General features: G+C 40.8%; 2 protein-coding genes across 6 annotated transcripts in view; both read right to left on the reverse strand.

Annotated features, from left to right (window-relative positions):
* The window catches only part of GAS2L3 (growth arrest specific 2 like 3), a 36,013-nt gene extending 33,874 nt beyond the window's left edge, over window positions 1-2,139 (reverse strand). For 2 of the 3 annotated variants that reach the window (XM_059681870.1, XM_059681869.1), the window contains exon 1: window positions 1,894-2,139. The gene's annotated coding sequence lies outside the window, so the exon portion shown is untranslated. Of the gene's footprint in view, window positions 1-1,676; window positions 1,873-1,893 lie in introns of those variants that run through there. The other variant, XM_059681871.1, reaches the window with a different exon arrangement.
* A 5,642-nt stretch (window positions 2,140-7,781) lies between these two features.
* NR1H4 (nuclear receptor subfamily 1 group H member 4) overlaps window positions 7,782-26,922 on the reverse strand; it is a 68,685-nt gene continuing 49,544 nt past the window's right edge. The window contains exons 9-11 of one of the 3 annotated variants that reach the window (XM_059681879.1): window positions 24,377-24,523; window positions 12,257-12,370; window positions 7,782-9,369 (exon numbers count right to left, since the gene is read on the reverse strand). In XM_059681879.1, coding sequence (XP_059537862.1) covers window positions 9,131-9,369; window positions 12,257-12,370; window positions 24,377-24,523 — 500 coding nt within the window. In that variant the 3' untranslated portion in view covers window positions 7,782-9,130. The remainder of the gene's footprint in view (window positions 9,370-12,256; window positions 12,371-24,376; window positions 24,524-26,922) is intronic. The other 2 variants (XM_059681877.1, XM_059681878.1) reach the window with 2 other exon arrangements.

Below are 26,922 nucleotides of genomic sequence, written 5' to 3' on the forward strand. Positions count from 1 at the left end.
AGAACCCACATACAACTCTGCTAAACTAAAAAGAAACAGTATTACTTTCAATCTCAAAATAGCAGAGACACCTACTATTATTTATGTATTATTATTTGTTATTATTATTATTTTAATCTTCAACCGAGGATATTTTCCAATTGACTTTTAGGGACAGTATAAGAGAGAAGGAAAGACAGAGAGAAACATCGATGTGAGAGAAACACATCGACTGGTTGCCTCCGACATGGGGCCCTGGGGAGGAGCCTACAATCAAAGTACATGCCCTTGAACTGAATCGAACCCAGGACCTTATGGTCTGCAGGCCCATGCTCTAACCACTGAACAAACTGGCTGGGGCAGAGACGTCTACTACTCATTGCACACTGTGGGGTTTTTTCATTCTCACTGGAGGATATGCAGAGAGAGAGAGAGAGAGAGAGAGGGGGGGGAGAGAGAGAGAGAGAGAGAGAGAGAGAGAGAGAGAGAGAGAGAGAGAGACATCAATGGGTTTTGGGGAATAGAACCCAAAACCTAGGTATGTGCCCTGACAGGAATCAGGTATAACCCTTTGGTGTACCTGACTGATGCTCCAACCAACTGAGCCTCCCGGCCAGGGTTGCACCTTGGATTTTAATGAGTTTTTTAAGCAAATGAGTCAGACAGATATGCATCACTATCTACTCAGAAGATTATCACCAGAGTTTCCACTTTTTCATTCAAATCAATCCCAATCTCCTCCCAGAGGGAGTGTGAGCTGGCAAGAATTCCAATTCCTAATCATTTAAACACCAAGAGAAATGATCAGATGACCGTTCAAAAAACTGCTTATCTGGAGACAGTAGTTATTAGCACTCTCCACACAAACAAGCAAAACCCAAACCGACTTAGACGGGGCCTGCAAAAAACAAACATCTCTTCACTTAGTAACGATTCCATCTACTTCTCCACCATGCATCACAGGGGAGCACTCTAAATCCGTATGATTCAATCCCTTGGTATGAAAAGATGAGCAGTTAACCCTCCAAAACTTTCCTCCCATTTCCCAGGCGATCTACAGGCACCCCCACCCACCCACCCACCCACGCAGCCTTGCAAAAAGAGGGGTGCGGGTAGGTAAGCTTCCCGTGATGTCTCCCTGTTCCATCCAGCTGAGAGATGAGGGCCTTGTAGGGACTGCGGGGGACAAATAGGGAAGGGAGTGAAGGGGAAATGACTGCATGGTTCTCTTTGCAAAGCCTGTGACTTCATCAGTTCTTCCAGAGCGTGATGTGGCGGCATCAGGCGACTCTAAATGTGCTAAGCGCTGGGGAATGGGGGTCCCCTAAGATTGCGCCAAGCTCTGACCCCTGTTTAGATTCTAAAGCAGAAGCGGTAGTGGCTCTCCCTGCAGGGCTGGCTCCGAGGTTGAGCTTCGACCTATGAACCAGAAGGTCACCGCTGGATTCCTGGTCAGGGCACAAGCCCAGGTTGCCCGCTCCATCCCCGGTGTGGGGCGAACAGGACGCAGCCGGCCAGTGATTCTTTCTCATCGTGAATGTTTCTATCTCTTCTCCCTCTCCCTTCCTCTCTGAAATCAATAAAAATACATATATTTTAAAAAGTGGCAGCTGCTCCGTACCTCTTCCTCACACTAGAACACCTGTTGACCCTCGGACCGCACCAAAGAAGGCAGGTAAAGGCAGGGCTAACGTCACCTTGACGGCGCCAGGAGCCAATCCGAGCACGCGACTCCCGCAGCCGGCCAATCGCAGAGCGTCTTGGCTTCCCAGTTTAGGGGTCGCATCCTACCCGCCGCTGGAACTAGGCTGAGCGCGGCGGATTCCTCGAGCCCGTAGGCTGAGGCCCGGCAGCCCGGAGCGGGGCGAGTCCAAGTTCGCGCGGAAAAGAGAAGGCGAACAGGGACATACTCACCAGCACCGCCGTAGGAGGGTCACTGCACGCGGCGGGGCGACATCTCGGCTCAATCAGTGCGGCGCCGGCACGCCCCTGACCAACCGCCGCCGCCGCCTGTTTCGAAGGGACCAATCAGAGGGCGGGACGTGGGCGTGGCTGCAGGCCCCGCCCCCAGAGCCCCAGAAGCACGAGACTTGCGCGCGCTTCTGAGTCCGCAAGGGGCGCTTGGAGGCTCACAACCTCAGAGTGTATGCCTCTCTTTCGCCCGAAAGACTGGTTGGGTTTGCAGCACAAGTCCCCTGATCTGGCCCCTCGGCGACGGCAGCAGCCCCGCCCACTCGTCCCCATAGGCAGGAGGGTTGAATCAGCCTCCCATCCTGGAATGTCGCCCCGGGTATTGAGGGCGTGGTCCCGAGTTTCCTCCCGTTCAGCGAAGAGCCCCTCCCAACCTTAACTCAACTCCCGATCTGGCTGCACCGAGGGCGCCTTGGTTTCCGGAGAGGAACTGTCACCCGGCAGGAATGGGCGTCCCAGTAGAAACCTTCCAGAGAGAGGCCCCTCTTCTCCCACGGGGAAGGGTGGCAGATGAACAGAAGGAATCCTGTAACTCAGGCCACAACCAAAATCAAAAAGGGGATGTGGGCACTTCCTTCAGAAAACGCAAGAGCCGGGGGAGGAAAGTTAAGCTCAACCCAATGAGATATGCTTACTAGCTCTGAGGGGTGACTTAAAGCAGAGATTGGACTTAATGGGACAATAGGTAGATCTGTCATAACTGTAAATGTGGCTTGTTAATTGCCCAAAAAGAAAAAAGCCAAAAAAAAAAAAAAAAAAAGCAATGGACAAAAACCTGGAGTCCTGGCACTTCTCTGCTTGTTAGTTCAATTTTGTCAAGTCCTGTCACCTTTCTGGGACTCCGTTTCCCTGTCTGCAAAGCGTGGGGATTGACCTGGAATGATAGTCTCTCATGCGTGCATTTATTCATTCACTTGTCAAAAACAATGAGGAAGTGCTCTTGCTTGTTGAAGAGACTAAAATGAAGAAGATAGTTCTGCTTTCCAAGTGCTCAGTGGAAGTCCGGAGGTCTGTGAGAGAAGGAACCCCTAACAACCATGGAGGAGATGGTCAGAGGTTTGAAAGAAGTTGAATTTTGCAGGATGGACAGGAATCTGCCAAGAGGAAGGATAATTGGGAGTAAGGAGTGCTTTCTAGGCAGAACAACAAGGTTCCAGAGATGAGAGGCCCAGGATGTCCTGGGAATAGTCGTCATGAATGACTAAAGTTTGGGAATCAGGGAGACAGATGAGGCTGGAGGAGTAGGCACAGATGAAAGTCCCAGTAAGTGCTAAGGAGTTTAGATTCATACAGGCAACTGGAATTGATTATAAGGAGCGACTGGTAGGAACAGGTTTGTGTTTTAGAAAAAAAAAAAAATCATTTTCTAGGGTTTTTGAAGAAAGGAGTAAGACCGGCAGCAATTCTAAAAACTAAAAGATGACAGTTACCTAAATTAGCTCAGAAGGGATGGTGAGGAAGAAGTGTCTGGAGAAACCAAAGAGGCTGACGTTTCAGCACATGGTTACCAGGTGACAGTGATATCCATCTGAGGAATACAGAGAAAACAACTTTGGGGGAAGAATAATGCAATTTGCTCAGGGGTGTGTTCAGTTTCAAGTATAGAGGAACATGTAAGTAGAGATATTCAGAAGCTAGTTGGAGGGTTAGGTCTGCAGCTGATTGGATTGATTTGTGCAAGAGATACACATTTGAGAAATCAATCCAGCAAATACTATTTGAGCACTTGTTCTTCACCAAACTCACCCTAAGCACAGGGGTCCTGCTCTCACAGAGCTTATCTTTTGAGGTGGGTGGGCGAAGATGGTCATCAAAGGTTGACATATAAGTTTTAATTGAACCTGATGCCCAACAGTTGTCCCAGAGCACTTTGCTGTTCATGATTATTTAAAAATTGATAGATCAATTTTTACAGGACTGTTGTTCAAATCAACCTGTTTTATAGTGTTTCTATTTAAAACCTTCCTCTCTGAAATCAATAAAAATATATGTGGGTTTTTTTTAAAGTATATCTATATATATAAAAGGCTAATATGCAGTGTCCCCTCAGGAGTTCGACTGGGAGACTGGGAGTTCGATCACTCGCTATGATGTGTGCTGACCACGAGGGAAGGGGTGGCACAGAAGGAAGGCCCTGGCCGGCAGCTGGAAGGCCCCAATTGGCCCTGATAGCTGGCCAGGCCTAGGAACCCTACCCATGCACGAAATTTGTGCACTGGGCCTCTAGTTTTGTTATATAGATCTTGTTGGATGAGTCATTAGTTAACAGTTTCATTATTGTTTCTTACATGCAAATAATGTGCCTAAACATTTGAAACTATGCTATATGAGGTATATACATAAATATTCTCTTTCTGTGTCTCTATTCTCTCTCTCTCTCTCTCTCTCTCTCTCTCTCTCTCTCTCTCTCTCTCGCTTTCACACACACCACTTAATATTTCTAAACCATTTACTGAAACTTTGGCAGCAATGTAGTTTATGGTTGCTTACTTTTTATTCTCATTGTTTGTTTGTTTTTTAATAACTTTTCTTCCTTATACAGATATAAGATACTATAGGCCCAATGCACAAAATTCGTACAAGAGTAGGCCTTCCTTCCCCGGCTGCCGGCACCGACTTTCCTCTGGCACCTGGGACCCAGGTTTCCCTTGCAGCCCTAGCTTAGTCCGGAAGGACATCCAGAAGGACGTCTGGTCTAATTAGCATATTATGCTTTTATTATTATAGATTATGTTGGAAAGTGAATCCATAGCCAGTATATGCAAGTCGCTTCTCTCTAAGCCCATCTTCTCATTAAATGTGGGGATTGGATGAGGAGTTCTTTGATTGTTGTTGCTTTTCATATCTTATAAAAAAGAAAAACTGTTCTTCTTGTTGCTTTCCCAACCTCACTTTTTCATTAATTCCCAGTTAGTAACCCACTCCCTATGTGCACTCACCATCTTACCTACCTTGATTTAAACACTGCAATTAGTAATTGAGGGTTCCACTTAATGAGCTTGCAATCTACTTTCATGTGTAGATTTTCTAATTGGTGGTTAAGTTAATAGCCATATTTCAGAGATTCTCACTTTACTTGAAATTGACATAGTTGTCCTAACATGCAGAATAAGTTTTGCAGTTTGCTTCCAACAGATGACAAAGTCTATCAGTTCTGTCTTTCCCAGAATTGTGAAGATGTACCCCACTTTAATAAGTATTGGGCTTGGAAATCTACATTTTAAGTTATTACATTAGGAATAATAATTCATCTGACTAAACCTCTCTACAGAATACAGTAGAGACTCTCTCATATATCCTGTGGATATTGAAATATGATTTGGCTCTTTCACAGCCCTACAGGAATGCTCCATTGTTTAAAATATACCATAGCTGGAGATTTTTTATTTTTGCTTTTGGTTTATTAGTTGTTTTGTTCTGCCTTTTGTGGTTGCTGTTGCTGTTTTTAATGCTTTTACAGTACTGAATGTCAATCTATGGATTGTGCATTGGGTAATATACTAGATGAAGTTTGGGGGCAATAGAAATCTTGATTAATGCACAATTAAGCTACTCATTCGGCAGATAATCTGCTGAGAACCAGCTACATTAAAAACAATACTAAGCTCTATCTTAAAAGAATGTTACCAATTTACATTGACAAATATAAATAAGTAATTCAATTATATACAATTTTATGTAACCGTTGTTATTAATACTAAAATATTAGGTATGTGGTGGGTTGAATAGTACCCCCTCCAAAATTCATGTTCACTTGGAACTTCAGCATGTGACCTTATTGGGAAATAAGATCTTTGCAGATATAATTAAAGGATTCAGATGAGATAATATTGGACTAGGGTGGGCCCTAAATCCAACAAGAGTGTCCCTTTATGAGATAAGAATTTTTTAGTTATATATGATAGGAAAACATTCTCAAATTCACTTATGGAAAAGGGGAATAATTGGCTCATGTAATTGAAATCGCTGGATAGAACTCTCTAGCTTTAGGCAAAGCTCAACCTAAGATTTCGAATCATGTAACCAGAACGCAGCCTCAAATGGCTCTGCTGTTTATATTGGCTTTATGCTCAGATTTCCTCTGGCTACAAAGATGGCTTCCGGCAGTTCAAGTTCTACATTCTCTTAGGTTCAAGTCTAACCAAAAAATGTGAGGTACTTCAAAGAGAGGACATTTAACACAGGAACTTGGTTTCAGAAGAGATGAAAGCACTGAGACAATAAACAGGAGCAGATGAGACAACTCGGAGATGAGCAACATGAGGAAGCCACTACACTTCTAGGGCTTAGCAATCCAGAGGCTGCGGCATCAGCAATAGGGTAGGGCTTGCCCAAAAGAAGAGTCGGTCATTACCAGAGATGCCATGTGGGGCAGAGAGAACGAGGATACCCTGGATTTTCCCTTTCTGTCCTTTAATCTCCCACCAATGCCTTCCATTGACTGAACCTAACCACACCTAGCTGACAGAGTGGGGGCGGAGGGGGGGGCGTGGCTATAAAATGCAGGCAGGGTTAGCCCTCCTCCCACCCCAATACAAGCAGAGGGAAGGGGAGGGATGATCTGAATACAAATAGGATATATTATTTAGGATTTTGTTGTGATAATGCTATATAATAAACAACTCTCAGTGGCTTATAATAATAAACATTGATTGTTCTTGCTTGTGGATCTATAAGTTAGCTCACAGTGGAGGGGAAGGGCACGGCTTTAAGCTGTATGTTGGGTTTAAGTCTCTTCCTTCTGTCTCTCATTCTGGGACTTGCAGTCATCCAGGGCATCCTCTTCTCGTGGCAGATGGCAAAGTGCAAGAGCACAGGTAAAAACATGTGATGTCCTTGAGGCCTCAGTTCAGAACTGGCATACTGTCCCTTCCACCCACATTCCACAGCCCGAAGCAAGTCACATGGACAAGCCCAACATCTATGGGCTGGGACCAATATGCTGCTTACTCTTATGAGAGGCAGCACAAATCACCAGGCAAAGGCGCCCGGGAATGTAATTCCATTGCAGAAAAAGAGTAAAGAATTTGGAACAACACACACAAATAAATGATCAATACTGCCTACCTCCTACATCTACTCCAAGCAAAGTATCTCATTTGCTCTGAATGGGTCACCTGCCCCAGGGCTGAAAGTACTAGCCCTCTAATGACATAGTTGGTTCCTCTGGTAGTCAGCTCCCATCCAAAAGCAGGTAGAGTTCCACAAACAGTTATTCTATTAGCATAAACACAGATATAGTCAAAAAGAGCTTGTTATGAATAATGAAAGATGGTCCTATCCACTTAGGAAATTCCAAGGGTTTTAGATGCTCCATGTCAGAAACTGGGGGCAAAGACCAAAAATATATTTCTTATTGTATCACAATCAGTTTTCCCCACGAGAAGCATTATTATTTGCTCTTATAAGGTCTTGACCGCTTGAATAAACCCAGACAAATAGGATCAACTCCTTGCTCTGTATGTCCACAGTGGCCCCGCAGTTCCAGCTCATTTCCCACCACTTTCCCCACAGATGCCTCGTGACCTGGACACCACACTCAGTTCCTCAAATGAGATCTACTCCTTCAGGCATTCCGGAAGTTTAATTCTCTGTTTTAAATGTCCTTTCTCCCCTGGTGGGCTTGCAACTTCCCACTTACTCTTCACTCATCAGCTAAACCTCCTTAGGTGGCAGGTGCTGATGCCTTCATTTTGCAATGGTAAGACTGAGGCTTGGAAAGGGACTGTGCACCCTATCTCTCCCTCCCCTAGATCACTTGTGGTCTTTTAATTAACATCTGGACAACTCCCGGCCTCCCTCCTTTTGCTCCTGCCCCTCCTCCCACCCCCCTTTTCACTTTAAATACCCTTCCCTCTCACTTTGACTCATACAAGACCTGGCCATCCTTCGAAGCCCAGGGAAGCGCCACCTCTTCCAGGTGACTTTCCCAGTTGAGTCCATACAACATTCCTCTGTGCTTCTCTGTAAGCCCCTCCAGGCAATCACTGTGTCTTAGTCATCTTTGGACTCCCCCATGGAGTTCAGCGAAAGAATCTTGTACTTAGTGAGGATTCAAGTTGTTGTTGTTGTAGCAGATGGAACCCAACTGACGGAACCCCAACTCACTCCCTTTTCCTCTGACCGGCTATGTTTAGGACGTCAGGGTCGCCCTAGTATTGTAATACAAAAAGAAGACCTTTTCTTGCTCAGCAAGCTCCATTTTGGCTGACTTCAGGAGAAAGGGAGATATAAGCCCATTACTTATAGAAGGTGTTTTATTGTATTCACCAAAGGATAATGGGAGGGAGAATGCAACAGTATAACAATGAAGGAAGGAAATGAACTAATTCCTGCTTTGGGGGGAAGTATACAATAGCTGTGCACCAGGCTGAAGGAGTGTTTTCCAAAAGCAAACAAAACAAAATGATTAATTATATGCACTGAAACCCACAGTGAGCACTTTCAATAGAGAAAAGGGCTGTCCCATCACTGGAGCTCTCTGCATACTCTGAATTTGTAAATGCTGCCTCAAGACTCCGACTACAGGAAGCAGTCCCCCTAAAAGCATAACTAATATGCTTGGGGAATATTTTATATGATGATCATTTTTCTGCATATTATTCTCTTTGAACTTCAAAGAAAATGAAATGATCAGAGGGCTACTACAAATGAATGAATATTCACCAGGGATGAAAAACTGTAGCATTAGTATTGTGAGAGTTTATCCTTTTGTAGTTACCCCCTTGGGCTCAATAGGATGTCATTCATCATTTAAAGAAATAAGAGTTTGTGTATTTTTTCAATTTCTGTTCTCAAATAAAAGCCTGTTGCTATTATGTTCAGTTTATTGCCAAAAGTGCACACAACTGTTTAATAAAATATATGCAATAAGGGAAGATGAAGAGCAAACTGAGATTTTTCGCTATTTCAACAAATAGAATTGAAGTAAGGATTTAGTTAGGCAAACAGGGCATGCCAATTAGAAGAAAAGATTCCCTGAAGCCATGTAAAATACAAGTAGAGAAAGTCATTCTACCTAGCCCCGTATTTACAATTGTGGAAGTTATATAATTACTGCATAAATATTCGTCAAAATTCTTGTGTGAAACCAGGCACAAATGAAATGAAGGAGAAGTTTCACATCATCGGCTTTATGATAGGAGGAAAACAGAGGGCCGGCCCCGCCCCTGGGTGCTCCTCACTGCACATCCCAGATCTCGCAGAGAAGGGGCGTGAACTTGTGGTCATTGACGCGCCAGGACATCAGCATCTCCGCGTGGTGGTGGTTGAATGTCCGCAACTCCGTCAGGCGGCCCAGGAGACAGGCGAAATGCTGGGGGTTCTCAGGCTGATGGATCTTGCACAGCTTCTGCAGCACGTCAAGCAGCGGTTCCTGAAGCTTCTCTACGGCCTCTCTGTCCTTTATGTATTGTCTGTCTGTTTTGAAGTTTGACATAAAACAACAAAGTTAAAAAGTGGAAGGTTTGCCCTAACCGGTTTGGCTCAGTGGATAGAGCGTCGGCCTGCGGACTGAAGGGTCCCAGGTTCAATTCCAGTCAAGGGTATGTACCTTGGTTGCACGCACATCCCCAGTAGGAGGTGTGCAGGAGGCAGCTGATCGATGTTTCTCTCTCATCAATGTTTCTAACTCTCTATCCCTCTCCCTTCCTCTCTGTAAAAAATCAATAAAATATTAAAAAAAATAAAATTAAAAAGTGGAAGGTTTGGCATAATTATATTAAGGCTAACCTTTAGAATATATATATATGAAAGGAGAGAGAGAGATAGAAACATCAATAATGAGAGAGAATCATTTAGCGGCTGCCTCCTGCATGCCCCACACTGGGGATCAAGCCTGCAATCCGGGCATGTGCCCTGACCAGGAATTGAACCGTGACCTCTTGGTTCCTAGGCGACACTCAACCGCTGAGCCATGCTGGCCAGGCAAGGCTAACCTTTTTGAAGTGTAACTCACACATGTTGTACAGTTGAAATGTACAAATGAAGTGTTCAACTTGATGAATTTTCATACACTCACTACATGTACTCATATAATCACAACTATATCAAGATATAGAATATTTACAGGCCTCCCTAAATTCCCCTTTCAATTAATGCCCCCAAATTAGCATGTATGGTGAACATAAGTATCATTTCTGGTGGGTATAACCCAAGGACTGGAACTTGGAATGTAGGGTTTATACACGTAACACTTTAGTACAGGGGTGGGCAAACGTTTTGACTCGAGGGCCACAATGGGTTCTTAAACTGGACCGGAGGGCCGGAACAAAAGCATGGATGGAGTGTTTGTGTGAACTAATATAAATTCAAAGTAAACATCATTACATAAAAGGGTACGGTCTTTTTTTTTTTTTAGTTTTATTCATTTCAAACTGGCTGGATCTGGCCCGTGGGCCGTAGTTTGCCCACGGCTGCTTTAGTAGATACTGCCAAAATGTTTTTCTTCTTGCCCAGCCGACGTAGCTTAGTGGCTGGACATCAACCTATGAACCAGGAGGTCACGGTTCAATTCCTTGTCAGGGAACATGCCCGTGTTGTGGGCTCATTTCCCAGTATGGGGTATGCAGGAGGCAGCTGATCAATGATTCTCTCTCATCATTGATATTTCTATCTCTCTCCCTCTCTCTTTCTCTCTGAAATCAATAAAAAATATAAATCAATAAAAGAAGAAATGTTTTTCTTCTTTTTAATTATAATTTGTTATGGTACAACAAAGTAACAACTAGCTTCTGACTTAATTAATATCATATATAAAATGGTTTCAGGTCACAAATTCTGAATGTGGCATCACTTACTCCCAAATAAATAAGCAAAAAATAGAAAAATGCATATACAGAGGCATTCATTTCAACATTGTTTAGAACAACAAAAAATTGGAAGTATTCTGAATGTCCAAACATATGGTAAAAATTAAGTAAATTATTGGTCATCGATTCAATGGAATATGACACATGCATTACAATAAACCTTTACAGTATAATTTTTTTTTAATGACATAGGGAAAGTTGTTTGAAGAAAAGTACTTTAAAACAAGACATTATGGTGTGGCTCAATTGGTTGGAGTGTCTTCCCATGCACCTAAAGGTTGTGGGTTCAATACCTGGTCAGGGCACATACCTAAGTTGCAGGTTCGATCCCCAGTGGGGGCCTGTGTGGGAGGCAACTGATCAATGTTTCTCTCATACATCAATGTCTCTCTCTCTTTTCTCCCTCTCTCTCTCTCTCTCTTTCTCTCTTTCCCCCACTTCCCCTATCTCTAAAAATCTGTAAAACATACACTCAGGTGAGGATTAAAAAAATAAAATAGCCCAGCTGGTATGGCTTAGTGGCTGAGTGCCAATCCATGAACCAAGAAGTCACTGGTTCAATTCCCCATCAGGGCACACGCTCAGGTTGCAGGGGGGGGGGGGGGGGGGGATGGGAATTGCAGAAAGCAGCTGATCAATGATGTTTCTCTCTTATCAATGTTTCTCTCTCTCCCTCTCTCTTCAAAAATCAATTAAAACATATATTTTTTAAAAAACTAAGCTGAAACTGGTTTGGCTCTGTGGATAGAGCGTCGGTCTGTGGACTGAAGGGTCCCAGGTTCAATTCTGGTCAAGGGCATGTACCTGGGTTGCGGGCACATCCCCAGTGGGAGATGTGCGGGAGGCAGCTGATCGATGTTTCTATCTCTCTCCCTGCCTCTCTGTAAAAAATCAATAAAATATATTTTTTAAAAAACTAAGATAGGTGTGACATGGGCTAAAAATAAATGAATAAAATAAAATTTAAAAGACAGTATGCTTTCTATTATGTTAAAAAGTATGTGCATAATTTCATTTAGGCTCCTGTTTAATAACCCCTGAAAAAACCTTACTTGACCACTAATTAAAATAACATTCTACTGCCACTTTCTCTCCTTATAGTCTCATCTTTATATTGTTGTAGCACTTGCCACCTCAATAATCACTACAAATTATTTTTATTTGTTGTTTTTCTTACCTTACTAGAATGTAGTAAGCTCCATGCAGCTGTGGCCTGCCTGTTTCTTTACCTCTTTATTCCCCAATGTTTAGAACCATGTTTAGCATATAGTAGGTATTAAAAATGCATTTACTGAATGAAAGTGAAGTTTAGAAGAAAGGCTGAGAAGAAATACACTCAAATGTTAACATGATTCAGTTTGAAGCAGTGGGATTATAGGTCTTTTAATTTTTTTTCTGTTTCTGTGTTTCTCAGATTTTCTTTAATAAACGTTATTATGATTATACTGGAAAAATGAACAAATAGCATAAAAATTAAAATCTAACATCAAAATTACCTGGAGAGAGAATAACAATTGCTGTAAGCAGAGCATACTCTTCTTGCGTCATTTTCAATTCTGCCACACTTTTGTAAAAACTAAACATCGGTGTTATGTATTCATCAGAAATACCTGTGGAGGAAATGTGAAAAATTGCAGAGGCATGGTAAAGTTGCTAAATACCTAAAATGGTAAAATTACAAACACATCACATATACACACACATATGTGAATATTTGCACCCATATCCACATGTTTAAATAATGTCAATATATATTATATGTTCCAGCCAAAGGCCGGGCAAAGGTCAGCTAACAAAATCCTCAAAATAAGAATGAATCAATGATTGGTGAGTCTTTAATTTTGGTAGTGCCTTTGTTTTAGTCACTACTGTCTGACAATAAATGATAACGTTCCTGACTTGCCAAAAGAATCTTCTAACGTCACCCATTTTCCAGATGGGGTTTGCTCATCTTTTTCATATTAATATCTATAATCAAGGCATAGATAGCATCTTAAATAACCGCCCCCCCCAGCCCCCCCAATTATTGTTCTTCAGCCCGGAAGTGTAAACAGCTTCACTTAATAATGTTTAGAGTTCTTATCAGAGGCCTGATATCTCTCTGAATTACCAAACCTGTTCATCCATCACCTACTAGGCATTGGTGCTTGGCTATTCTCTGCAAACTCAACATGTCCAAGATTAAGACACCATGAACGAGATGAAACTCTTCCTCTTCCTGCAAACCCAGCTCATTCCTACTGTTCCCACTCTCAGTGATTGCTACCCTCACCACCCCGAAGCCCCACCTGACACTGAGATTCAGCCTCCCTCTCATGTGGTCAGGGCCGTCTCCTGTGGTTAGACCTGCTACCTCTCACTGAGCGGCTCCCTCCCCTCTCCACTGCACCTGGAATTAACTTGGTTTAAGTCTTTATCCTCTTCATCTGGAGCACTGCAATGGCCGCCTCACTGGTCTTCCTGTCTTCAGTTTAATCTCCTTCTACCCATCTCAGAATTACCTTTCCAAAATTCAAATCACACCCTGACTCCCCACTTCCTACAAACCTTCAAAAATTCTCCATGGCTTTTGGCATAAATGTTCTCCCTTTTAACATAGGAAACTCCAGGACCTGTCCCCTGCCTACCCCACCACCCACTACTCGCCACATGAGAATCATAGGAATTCACAATTATTTAGTGCACTGTTCCAAACACTTCTTATGCTATAGCTCATTTAATCTTTCTAACATACCATGAGATAGGTACAGAGAGGTTATATAACTTGCCCAAAGACACAGCTGGTGAGAGCCAGGATTCAAACCAAAACTAGCAGGCTCTAGAGTCCTGGCTCGTAGCTGTGACTAAGCTGCACAACCTTCCCATTATACCTCACGGCCTTTACTCCAGCCATTGCAGTTCCTAAACAGTTCCCATTGCCCAGCTTTTTAAAAATTAATCCTCACCTGAGGATATGTTTTTGTTGAATTTTGAGAGAGAGGAAGGGAGAGAGCGAGAGCAAGAGCGAGAGAGAAACATCAATGTGGGAAAAACATTGATAGGTTGCCTCCCATAACTTGCCCTGACTGGGATCGACTCACAACCCAGATATGTGCCCTGCCCTGGAATCAAATCCAGAACCTTTTGGTGTATGGGACGACACTTGAACCAACTGACCACCTGGCCAGGGCACATTACCCAGGTTTCATACATGTTGTTCTCTCTACTTGAAATGTCCTCCTTCTTTCTTTATCGAGCTTGCCCCACTTTGTAAGTTAAGGCTCTTTTGTGTTACTCCCTCCACTGAGCCAACAAATACTAGTTTGGTGCCGGTTCTGTGCACAGATCCACTCCAGAAGAGCTTTGACAGTGGAATGTGGAGACAGGAAAAAAAAAGACTATGATGTGGCCTATGGATGAACTGAGAGGAACATGAGTTCCCAGGATTGGGCCACCCTACGCCACTCTATTCCATCCCACACCAGACCTAAAGCCATAGAGCTCTGGAGAGCCAAACCAGGACAAAACTGGATTCCAGATTCTAGAACATGTAAGTATCATCTGATATTACACTTCACAGAATCAGAAAGTCTAACTCCTGACCTCTAGAAGAATCGAAAGAAGCATCGCAGACCAAATCCTTGGTCTGTCTCTTTAGTCAAAATACCACGCTTTTCTCCCCTTTGACTTTTGATTCTTGAAACGATTCCCGTGGGTTCTCTTAACAATAGTGTTGTTGTGGAGAACCTTGGGGACTGCATCCTGTGGAAGACTGCCCTCCAGCCAGCTGTTTCCGGTTGAACTGAATGTCCAGGACCAAACTAGATAGAACTTAAAATGCAGAGGGTTGGAGTGTGAGCGAGCCTGGGAGTATCAGTCCTGGCTTCCAACAAACAGTGGTTAAGAGGTAGTAACCAGTTCTGAGTTTGAAATCTGACCTATGACTTGGTCTTGGGCACATTACTTAAACTCTTTCAGCCTCAGTTTCCTCATCTGTGAAATGTGAATTATAACAATAGTAGCATATGAGATAATATATGTAGAGTGCCTGGCTAAGAGTAAAACCTGCATAAATATTACAGCCAATAATTATTATAAGAGCTATTATTATTGTTATTCAGGAGAATTGGATGAATGCATTAGTTCCATCTTAGTATCAATTCATCGTAATCTTAGGTTAAGCTCATATACCTTTGTGTATGCAAAGCTGTGTGTGTTTTTTTGTTGTTGCTGTTGTTTTGTTTTTAATAATTCTTTATTGTTGAAAGTATTACATATGTCCCCTTTTTTCTCTCATTGACCCCCTCCAGTTTGCCCCCACCCCCCACCCTCCATCCCAGGCCCTCACCACCCCATTGTCTGTGTCCATGTACCATGCATATAGGCATACAAGGTCCTTGGTTGATTACCTCTCACCCACCCACCCTCCCCCACCTTAAGGCAAAGATATGTTTTTGTTTTGCTTTTATAGTCTGCTGTTTCCTAGGGATGAATACAAATTGGCTGATCAGTGATTTGCTTCAGCATTTTTCTAGATAGTAAATTTTCTTGGTAGGGTTGTCCTTTTACACCTTCAAACAATGCCAGTCTTTGGCACTTGGGGACACCTATTAGTTGTGGTTATCTAAAATAATAACTCATGACTGTGCCATTATTTTACATAGTCCATGAAAATTTGGGAGTAATATTAAAGGCAGCTGATTTTAAAATATTTAATTTTTAGAAATTGTCTTTGACTACCTAATTTTTTATTTTATTTGTCTTTCCAAATCCCCACTTACTTTCCAAACATGTTACCTCTGTCACAGTGTAACAGAATCTAATTGAAGTTGATAATTTTAGAAAAATAGGTTAAAATGTATATTACGATTTCTCACTGGTACATGTTTTAAAGGAAAAAAGTGAACATAGAGAAGATTTAGAAAAACATAATAGAAGGGTTTTTAAAAATTATTTTCCTACAGGATGGATCAAGTAGAAATCTGCTTTTGAATTAGAATCAATAATCAGAATTAAGCCCTGGCTGGGGAGCTCAGTTGGTTAGTGTTGTCCCAATATACCAAGGTTGTGGGTTTGTTTCCTGGTGGGCACATTTAAGAATCAACCAATGAATGCATTAATAAGTGGAACAACAAATCGATGTCTCTCTCCCCCCCCTTTCTCTCTCTCTCTCTCTCTCTCTCTCTCTCTCTCTCTCTCTCTCTCTCTCAAATAAATAAAATATAATCAGAATTAACCACAACAGCATGAACAAAGAAGTGTTTTAAGTCTCTATGAACAGCAATTTCTCATGTAAAAATGTAATAATAACATCTTCCTGAAGGGGCAGTCTTTTCCCATTTTCCTGCTTCCTCCTTCCTGGAGACTTGCTTAAGGTTTGCTTCAATTGGGCCCTTTATGCCCAATTTGCTGATTTTTGGTCACAAGGGGGCACTATTTTCTAATGTAAACATAAAGACTACTACGAAAAGTCCAAAGTTGTAAAAGACCATTTATATTTCTGTTCCTCTGTTTCTTCTTTTCCTTTCTTTATCCAATGTTTTGTTGTTTCATTTTTATTTTTAAGAGGTCTGTGATTGATATATTAACTGGTCAATGATAAGAAATATTCTTTGAAAGAATAACTACTTGATAGAATCAACACTATGCTGTTGTAAGTTACTTTAAATGTAATTGGCTTTTATTTCCTAATTAACTTTCTAGTTTTCATTGGAGATAAAAATAGAGCAGAGGTAGGTGTGTGTGTGTGTGTGTGTGTGTGTGTGTGTGTGTGTGTGTGTTTGCACAAATGTGCATTTTATACAAGGGATCCTTGTTAGGCTAGGATGCCCCATCCAGGTTTCAAGGTCAAATGCAAATTTTGTTCTCTCTCAGGAGCTTCCTCTGTCACCGTGTATCAGAATTAGTTGCTCCCTTCTCTATGTTCAATTCTATTGCACTTGTCACAACTCATTTCTTTCCATCCCATTAGAATGTGAAATACCATATAAATGTTATGAGAGTAGGAACCAACTATTCTCAGTGCCTGGCACACTGCCTGGCCAGTAAAGCGTGCTCCACAGATGCTTCTTGCTCATCTCTGTATCCTTAGTAACCAGCGTGCTGCTGAGACATGGCAGGAGATTAATAAATGCATATTAAATTAGGCAATATTACATTTTGCTAGTTCTTATGATGAAGGTGACATAGTTATGAGATGTGATGGGGGAAAGGATGCTATTAAGACAATGGAAACATTCTCATGATGCTAAGAGAATGGACTCTAGCCTACAGCTAACTTGTACTCAGCGTCATTTGTGCCACAGTGTTGGTCTTAGTAAAAGCCTGCCAACAGCTCTAGCTGGTTTGGCTCAGTGGATAAAGCATCAGCCTGTGGACTGAAAGGTGCTGGGTTCAATTCCGGTCAAGGGCACATACCTGGGTTGCAGACTTGACCCCTTGGCCCTACTCGGGGCATGTGCAGGAGGCAACCAATTGATGTGTCTCTCTCACATTGATGTTTCTCTCTCTCTGTCTCTCCCTGGTCCACTCTCTCTAAAAATCAATGGGAAAATATCCTCAGGTGAGGATTAACAATAAGAAAATATTTAATAAATAACACACCTCCCATTAGTCCTAGTGGCTAAAAGTTATCTGGCCAATTAGACCTTACCAGTGCTTAGGAATTGAGAGGGTTTGGACTATCAAGTCCCAGGTTCATCCCAATAAAATTCACCAATTTTTGAACAACTAATATGTGCCAGGTGCTGTGATAGTGCTGGGAATGATCCTCAAGCAGTTGACAGATTAATGCAAGAGGCAGATACATAAATAAACATATAATGTCCAAAATGGGACAAATATAAAAGGCTCATGGGTACAGCTGAGGGCTAATGAGAATATGAACACATGCAATACTTCGATCATTTCTCTTATTTTGAGAAAACTTGCTTCCTACAATTTGAGCCCCAAATTTGTCCATGCCAAAATTATTACATGACCATTTTGAAAAGCAAAATGAGAGCTGTTACCTATTTGAAACTTTGTGTAAGCATTTCCTTTTCTTATAAATATTCTATCATTGTTTCTTTATATTTCTAACCTTTATTTCAAAGATAGTATTGGAACCAATAGTTTACATCTACTTCTTTAGAAAATATAGTTCTTATCATTGTTTTCATTTGTTTCCAAGTCTAAAGCAGTGAAGTCATAGGTATTTAAAGAGCAGAAAAATAAACATAGTATACTACATACAGTATACTTTATTAAGCTACTATAAACTAGCTACAACTTTATCACTCTAGTAAGAATTTCTCCTTTCTCTGATCTCACCACCTCCATTCATTTTATTAATTACTTAAAAAATATTTAAAAGTGCTGGCTGTGCTTATACTTTATCTCTAACCAAAGGGCAAGAACCATATCTTACCAGTCTTTATATTCCCTACCAGCTGATAGTTGGCAAATGTAAGATCTTAGCAAGTAACAGGTGCATAGTAGAAAAAGGCTGCTGGGCTTTGACTAGAACAGCTGTGTTCATCTCATGGCACTTTGCTGATTAACTATATGACCTTGGGCAGGCCATCTAGCCTCTCCAAGCCCATTCTGCCATCTATAAAATAGTGGCATAGCACCCCTTCAGGGGTGACTGGGGATACTAACAGAATGAAATATGTAAAAACCATTGCAAAATCACAACATATACTGTCATCCTGATAAACACTTAATTGAATATTTCATATCTGTCTGTTAGAGAGATCCAAAAAGGCCACAAAATACTATGAATTTCAGAGGTTAGTTATATGTGTAATTAACAGAACAAGTTTCTTTGGTTTGTGAGACGTTGTTGCTAATTTCTTTGCTGTTAAAATATAAATTCTTTCAGTGTTAGCAAGCCTATTTCAATCCTAATATCATATTTAATGGTATTATATGATTATTCCTATTTTTAATAAAACTGCCATCTTAAAAACCTAATTTTCATACAACTACATTGGGAATAAAAATGCTGATGCAGTAGAATTATGTAGAAACAACTTAACCACAGGTTGTGTCAGATATATGCTCTGAAGCCTCAGTTAACATAAATAAACACTATAACCCTCATTAAATAAATGTATCTGAGGAGACCGTATGTTTGTTCTTAGAATTGGGATGTAATAATAGCAAAGAAAGGTATATGAACTTGGAGAACAAGAAAAGAAATCTCACATTATATTCTTTAAAGAGTTGTGTAGGCATAAACAGGGTAACAGACATTGTTACTGTGGAATTCAAAGTACAATACAAATATGACTGTGTTATATTTGCATAAGAATGAAAAGTTATTTTGAAAGGTCACCTGGCAAGATCAGGTTTTTATGTGGTGTGTAGAAGAGGCAATGTTCTGAAAATCCACTGGGAGAAGCAAATTCATAAATATGAATAAATAGAAACATCATGATAGATAATAAAATGCTAATCAGCATGCGAATTTGGATGCTTTTTATTTTCCCAATACGTGGTCAAATTATGGGTAAAGTATCTTATGAATTAGAGGCATGCATCTTTATTTATAGAGACCACAGACTGGAAAACTTTTTTTTTTCCTGTTAATCCTCACCAGAGGATATTTTTTCCATTGCTTTTCAGAGACAGTGGAAGGGAGGGAGAGTGGGAGAGAGACAGAGACACATCCATGTGAGAGAGACACATTGATTGGTTGCCTCCCGCATGTGCTCTGACCAGGGGATGGGGAGCAAGCTTGCAACCCAGGCACATGCCCTTGGGAATCAAACCCGCAACCCTTCAGTGCATGGTCCAATGCTCTAACCACTTAGTAACACCAGCCAGAACTGGAAAACTTCATTTTTGAACCTTTCAACACTTGCAGATTTAAGTTCTGAAATTTATGTTATCAAGCAAGAATTTTTTATTACATATTTTTAGCCTGCAAGACCCTCACCATTTCTCACCTAGTTGCAGCATTGGTCTCTCCCAGGTTTCTCTGCTTCTGTCTGTCTCTCTAACCCTTCCTTCATAATTCTGACAGAAAGATCATTCTACAGTACCTCTACGGTCATGTCATATCTGGTGAGAATATTACAAAGGCACCCCATGATATAGTAACTAAATTAAACCACTTTCCTGGCATTCAGTGTCTTTTAGTATCTAACACTTACTACAATGTCAGCTTTACAAATATTATTTTCTAATAATATTAAAGGACTTGTGAGTCCTATACATGGTTAATCTCTCATTCCTTCACATCTTTGCACTTTCTATGTTATCCTTTATATGCTAATATGCTAAGTGCCTGGTTGTCCGGTCGTCTGTTCAACCAATCAAAGCATAATATGCTAATGATATGCTAAGGCCGTTCAACCGCTCACTATGAAGTGCACTGACCACAGGGGGCAGACTCTCTGACTGGTAGGTTAGCTTGCTGATGGGGTCTGGCTGATCGGGATTGAATGAGATGGGCCAGACAAGCCCTGGAGCCCTCCCACAGTCCCTCCCCAGCTGGCCAACCTCCACATCCCTCCCAGGCCCCGACTGTGCACCAGTGGGGTCCCTCAGCCTAGCCCGCACCCTCTCACAATCCGGGATCCCTTGGGGGATGTTGGAGAGCTGAGTTTGGCCCGATCCTGCTCAACACAGGAGCTGTCCCCTGGTGGTCAGTGTACTCCCACAGGGGGAGTGCCACTCAGCCAGAGCCAGGCTCACAGCTGGCAAGTGCAGCGGTGGTGGTAGGAGTCTCTCCCACCTCCGCGGCAGTGCTAAGAATGTCCAACTGACAGCTTAGGCCCTGGGGGAGCGGGCCTAAGCCGTCAGTCAGACATCCCCTGAGGGGTCCCGGACTGTGAGAGGGTGCAGACCAGGCTGAGGGACCTCCCCAACTCCCCCCCACCGCCCGCCGAGTGCATGAATTTCATGCATGGGGCCTCTAGTTACCTTATAATGCTATATATCTTAGAATGCCTTTCTCAGACTTTTGTGGCTTGAGAAGTTTCTAATCATCCTCCAAGATTCAACTATCAACTTTGCAAGCCTTTCTAACTTGCCAGAAGACTCACAGGAAGGCAGGGATTGTCACAAGGCTGAACCAAGTGCCTAGAATTAGATGCAATTTGGGTTCCTGAGTCTGGGGCAGGACTGGACCTGTTGGGATGAGTGAAATGGTTCTATATTCAGGGGAAAAACCATCTGAAAAGAAAATAAATGGACTAGACTCACAGTTTCAGATAATAAACCATCCATCCATCCATCCATCCACTTATTTATTTCACAGATGTTTGTTGAGCACCCACTCCAAGCCAGGCATGCACTAGGTACCTGGGTTAAAATATGAAGTCAAAAAGAGGCAGCCCCGCCCTACAGAGTTTTTAATATCAAATCAAGGTCATTTGTAGAACAAATTATTAAAGTTATCCATGATTTCAAAGAGATCAAACTAGTTATGGGGTCTATTTCAATATTTTTAACAAATTAGAAACATTGATGAGAGAGAAACATCGATCAGCTGTCTCCTGCACACCCTCTACTGGGGATGTGCCTGCAACCAAGGTACATGCCCTTGACTGGAATCAAACCTGGGACCCTTCAGTCTGCAGGCCGAGGCTCTATCCACTGAGCCAATCTGGATAGGGCACCACTGTCTCTTGATGTATAAACTAAGAACACATCAACCGGAGTAAGATTCTTTGATAATTGGAGACATATGTGTAAAATTAAAAATACTTTACCATATGAGTCATCATCTGTTTTTACTTTATTAGTTTTTAAAAAGCTAGATTTGACTCATGTGTTTTCCTAAACAGAGCACTGTCACGGTGAATGGACACCAGGACCAAACAGCCGGCCAGGTAAGCTGGAGAGGCATCTTCCATCACAGGCCGCAGCCACAACAACTTTCCGCAGAGAGAGAACCACCGATTTACATTCAATAGCCTGAACTATGAAAATTCAGCAGCCTGCAGTTCATCCTTCCCAAGATAACTGTCAATTACTCATTGCAACTTTAAAATAAAGATATTTGCCCATTAATTAATAATTACTTATTTCCTCCTTCTAATCAATGGGCATAAAGTTTCCGTTAAGCAAGATGAGTAAGTCCCAGAGATCTGCCGTTCAACATTGCACCTACAGTCAACAATACCACTTAAATAGTTGTTAAAAGGGTATATTTCAGCCCTGGTTGGTTTGGCTAAGTGGATAGAGCATCGGCCTGCAGACTGAAAGGTCCCATTCCGGTCAAGGGCATGTACCTTGGTTGCGGGCACATTCCCATTGGGGGTGTGCAGAAGGCAGCTGATTGATGTTTGTCTCTCATCAATGTTTCTAACTCTCTATCCCTCTCTCTTCCTTTCTGTAAAAAATCAATAAGACATATTTTTTTAAAAAGGGTATATTTCATGTTAAATATGCTTACCACCATAAAATAAAATAAAAAATCAGGATATTTAAGTAGCCAGCCAAATGACTGGTTAAGCATCAATCAGAAAAATTTATGGCACAGAAGATCCAATTGAGAAGAATTTAGAAAAACAGTAAGACTTGTAGGACTGGATAGTGCCTTGGAGGTTACCAATTCAATCCTTCTCCCTTACCCACAGTCTCCTGAACACACACACACACACACACACACACACACACACACACACACACTGTCCAGGACCAGAATCCACATTTCTTGACAACCCAATGTCTTTCAAAGGGTGAAAGGCTGCAATAATATATTTCCCAGATCCTTCTCTTCCTCTCCATTTCTCCCAGCAGCAGGGGTCACACCCTTGATACTTCCTGCCTCCTACCAGGTGACTCTCTTCCTGGCTTATCCTAATATTTCTGGAAGATTTGTAAAGCATAATTTGATGTTTGATGTTTTCCCTTCCCACTCAAAAATCTCTGTCTGGCCATTACATAGAAAAATAAAGAATAAAATCTTTACTCCAACACTTAAGGTCCTCAACCATTTTGTTCTATGTTTTCTTTTTATCTCTTTTTACTATAACTCTTAATCTGATCAAACTCAATTATTCACTCTTCTTTGCATGCAGAACCTGAGCGTGCAAAACCTGAGCTTTCTTGCCTCAATCCTTTGCTCCTGCCGGTCCTTATCTCCTGCACCTCCACCCAGTATCACATCAAATATCATTCAGGGTCCAGCAAAAATGCCAATGAAACCTTTCCCGACCCCTTCCAACTAGAGGTCATCTCTCTCTGTTATTCTCTTCCACACTTTAACTCTCTCTTAACATATCTCTCTAGCTCATATCTTCCAGGGATGGGGAAACTTCTTTCTGCCAAGGGCCGTTTGGATATTTACAACAGCTTTCACTTAATGTAATTCAGTTAATATAAATTTATGTTGCTATGAAAAAAGCTCCAAGATTTATTGAATTTTGAGTCCCGCCTGTGGTTGCTTTGGCAGAGCCAGTATCTTGCTCCTGTGAGTTGTTAAACTGAAATATCAATGGGTATATAGGAATAATGCATCTTTTAAAAGTGTTTTTTAAAATCTACCCATGATGCTAATTATGCTTTCAATTTTAAACTAAGAAAAAAAAACCATAATGACTATAGTAAGGCTCCTTTAAAAAAATATTTTTAATTTTCAATTATTTTACTTACATCACAGGTGCAGAACCCTTCTTTCCAATTTCTATTCTAAAATACTGGCTTTGTGAGTATTTAAACTTGTTCCAGTCAATTATAGAATAATAATACTTGAGGGGAAAAAAGATCTTCAAAATTCATCTCATCTCATTCATAACCCCAACCCATGTGTAAAATCTCTCGGGAAAATAAGAACTGATTCTATTTCAACTATCTTTTGAGATAAATTGCATAGAATTTCTAGTAATCCATTCTGATATCATTGTTATTTTTATTATTATTTATTATTATTGTTATTATTATTATTATTATTACATCACCATTTCCCTTCCCTTTGGCAACCATCATCTGTTCTCTGTATCTATGAGTCTGTTTCGGTTTTATTTTGTTGAGACATTTTGATATTGCTGACCCTCCATGTTACAATATTGCTCCATAATAAGTTAAACCGAGTTCCTCAAACTATTATTTCATTTGCCTTTTGAGAGACAGTACAGTGCAGTGTTTAAGACACATGACTCTCTCATCTATAAAATGGTAAAAATAACATACTTATTTCATAGGCTATTTTCAAGGATTTGATGGACTCATATATGTAAAGTGTTTAGAACAGTGACTGAAACCTAGTAAGTGATATATGTGTTGCTATTTTTATTTCTTCTTATTTTTCTTTGAATAAAGATGGTTAGTAGTTTGATACTTGGGCATTCAGACCTGGAGGCTTTGAATAAATGAGTCTTTTTCTGGACTGAATAACCACAGTTCCTTTACGCTATATTTTTTTACAAGACTAATTTCCCAAATTTTTAAAAATACCCCTTTGTAGCCCTTCATCTCAGTGAAGTGAAAAGAGTTCATATTTTGCTATTGCAACAAGGATTTTTTAAACCAAGACTCTAAAGGTCCCATCTATTTAACACCTATCTTTAAGGGTCATTCTCCATGTTACTCATAATGGGCATTTGACATTGGGTAAGACAAGCAAGAGCCCTGCCTTCATGGGATGTACAAATTCTTAGCTGCAGAAACAAACTCGTTTTATCTTTAAGCAAGTCACATACCACTCTTTCGGATTCTCTCTTCCAATAGGTCAGCATGCCCAGCTGGAAGTTTCTTATTGAAAATCTCAGCTGAACGGAGGAACATAGCTTCAACTGCAGACCCTTTCAGCAAAGCAATCTGATCTTCATGGTCCAATGTCTGAAATCCTGCATGAAGGTGATAATGAAATCAATATCAAGGAGTCGTGAAATGCTATAAAACAGTATTCATCATCACCATCACCCCCACTGATAAAACATTTTCACGAAATTATTTTGTAGTTGTTTTAAGAGTGGATAGTGAAGTCAATAAGTATCTATTGTTCTCTCCCAAATAGAAGCTGACTTTTATCTTCATTGAATAGGATTTGATAAAAAAAAAGTTGGGTAAAAGAGGATCCACATCAAACATATATATATGTTATGGCAGAGACAGGCTGATGCAGATGAAGCCACCCTCAAAAGTTAAAGGCAAGCAGATTCTCTTTGAGCCATTATTTTAATTACATCTGGTGTCAGAGGTCAACTCCGCAGAATGGAAGTTTCCACAAGCCAGAAAAATCTTTACGTGTATCCAGAGGTTTAAAGAAATATTTAGCCAGCTCATGGATCTTTAGTCAACCTGGAGAATGGGTAGCATTTCCAATAAAACAAACAAACAAACAAACAAGGTCATGTTGCGCTATCTTCTCTAAGCTCAGCCCTCCACCATGCAGGGTGGGGAAAATGACTGACTAAAGTAATGAATGGGAAACAAACACAGCTCATGTGCACATGTGTACACACACACACACACACACACACACACACACACACACACACCATGAATAGAGATAAAATAAGGATACTGCCTTCAGGGTCTAAGTGGCCTAAGAAAGTATTAAATAGCAATGGGAGTTTGGAGAAGAGAGTAACGCTAAGGATAAAGAAGTAGCGTCACTTTCAGAGAACCTAAGGGCTCCTTTGTGGGCAGGAGACATGCCAGGTCTCTAGCACTCTGAACAGGCCTCAGTGAACTGTGGAACGGAATCCCTCAACTCGGTCCTTCACAAAGCACTCTTTCATTATTAGTACTGCATAACTATTATTACTATTTGTAATCATGTCATTTCTATAATTATTGTTAAATCATTTTTTTCTTTCTCGAGGGTTGTCTTTTCTTTCCTTCTGTGTTTTTATTTTTTTTCCTTCTACTTTGCTCATTAAACACACATTAATTATACTCTCTCCCTAACGATCTAGTCCAGGCACAGGATTGAAGAGGTGGTAAGATATTGCCATTGCTTTCAGATAAGTTGCCTTATTATAAGTTAAGATTTTTATTTGTCCTCAATATTTTTGGTTAAAGATCAACTGACCATTTGAACTGAAAAATCTTTTCCCATAAACAACAAAAAACATCGTATTTCTCCCTTTCTAATATCTCTTCCCACAGTTTCTAACTCTTGAATAATCATGTTTTTGATCAAGATTGCCTTCAGCTTAATTATCATAAAACAAATTAAGTTCTGTTGTTCATTGTTAATAAAGAAATGAGAGAATATTAATGTTTCCATGATAACGAGAACGTCTTCCCACATTTTATGAGTTTTATGTAGGCTTATGTTTATCTCTGACACATTTAATAAAATAATAGCATAATGCTGGCAAAAGAAGGCAAATTAACATGTTTAATTAAAATCTTATGTCAGAAGTTACCTTCTGTAATTTAATATTACTGTGTTATGCATCTATACAAGGTATTTATTATATTCTTCTAGACCGTGAGATTTTAATGTGCTAATATATTTTTTAAAACAATGAAACAACTTAAACCTATTGACTTAGGTTGCATTGAAACTGTATCTAAAAGAATTGGACTCTGGGAGATAAGAAGCTTGCATTCCAGTTTCCTGTACTGTCACCATCAGAATAACTGGATAAATCCCTCTCCCTCATCCCACACATGAAGGACACTTGTTCATTAAGTGCTACCAATTTTTAAATCTCTCTTTACTTAGTTTCCTATTATCTCTCCCACTGCCCTATTTATTTATTTCAAGCCCTATTGCTTGGACTAATGCAGTAGCATAGGAACTGATCCTCCTTACCTCCAGTCCCTCCCTGTTCAAATCCATCTAATACAAACTAATAAAGCTATATCTCTATAACATAAATCTCATCATTTCCCTCTTTTAAAAAAAGCCACCAAGAAGTCTTTATCATCCAGGAGATGAGAATTAAAACCCTTAGTTAAACCCTAACTGGTGTGGTACCAGCTTACCTTATGTCTAACCAAGGAGCCACAGATATTATGCTACAACCACAGTGAATTTTCTATTCCTTCTCTAATAATTTGATTCTTACTCATGCCTCATTATATTTTCACAAGCAGATTTCTTGATTTCAAATGACCCTTTTCCTTAATGTCATCTGAAAGCTCCTTTTTGTTTTAGATTCAATGCAAATATGACTCTCTCAGAAGCCTTCTTGTCTTTTTCAAATATAATCAGCAATTATTTCCTTTTTGTTCAAACAGCACTTTGCATACATTTTTTTAATTATACCCTTTAATCACTCTCCTAGTA

Source organism: Myotis daubentonii, chromosome 2, assembly GCF_963259705.1.
Source record: "Myotis daubentonii chromosome 2, mMyoDau2.1, whole genome shotgun sequence".
NCBI classification, from domain to species: Eukaryota; Metazoa; Chordata; class Mammalia; order Chiroptera; family Vespertilionidae; genus Myotis; species Myotis daubentonii.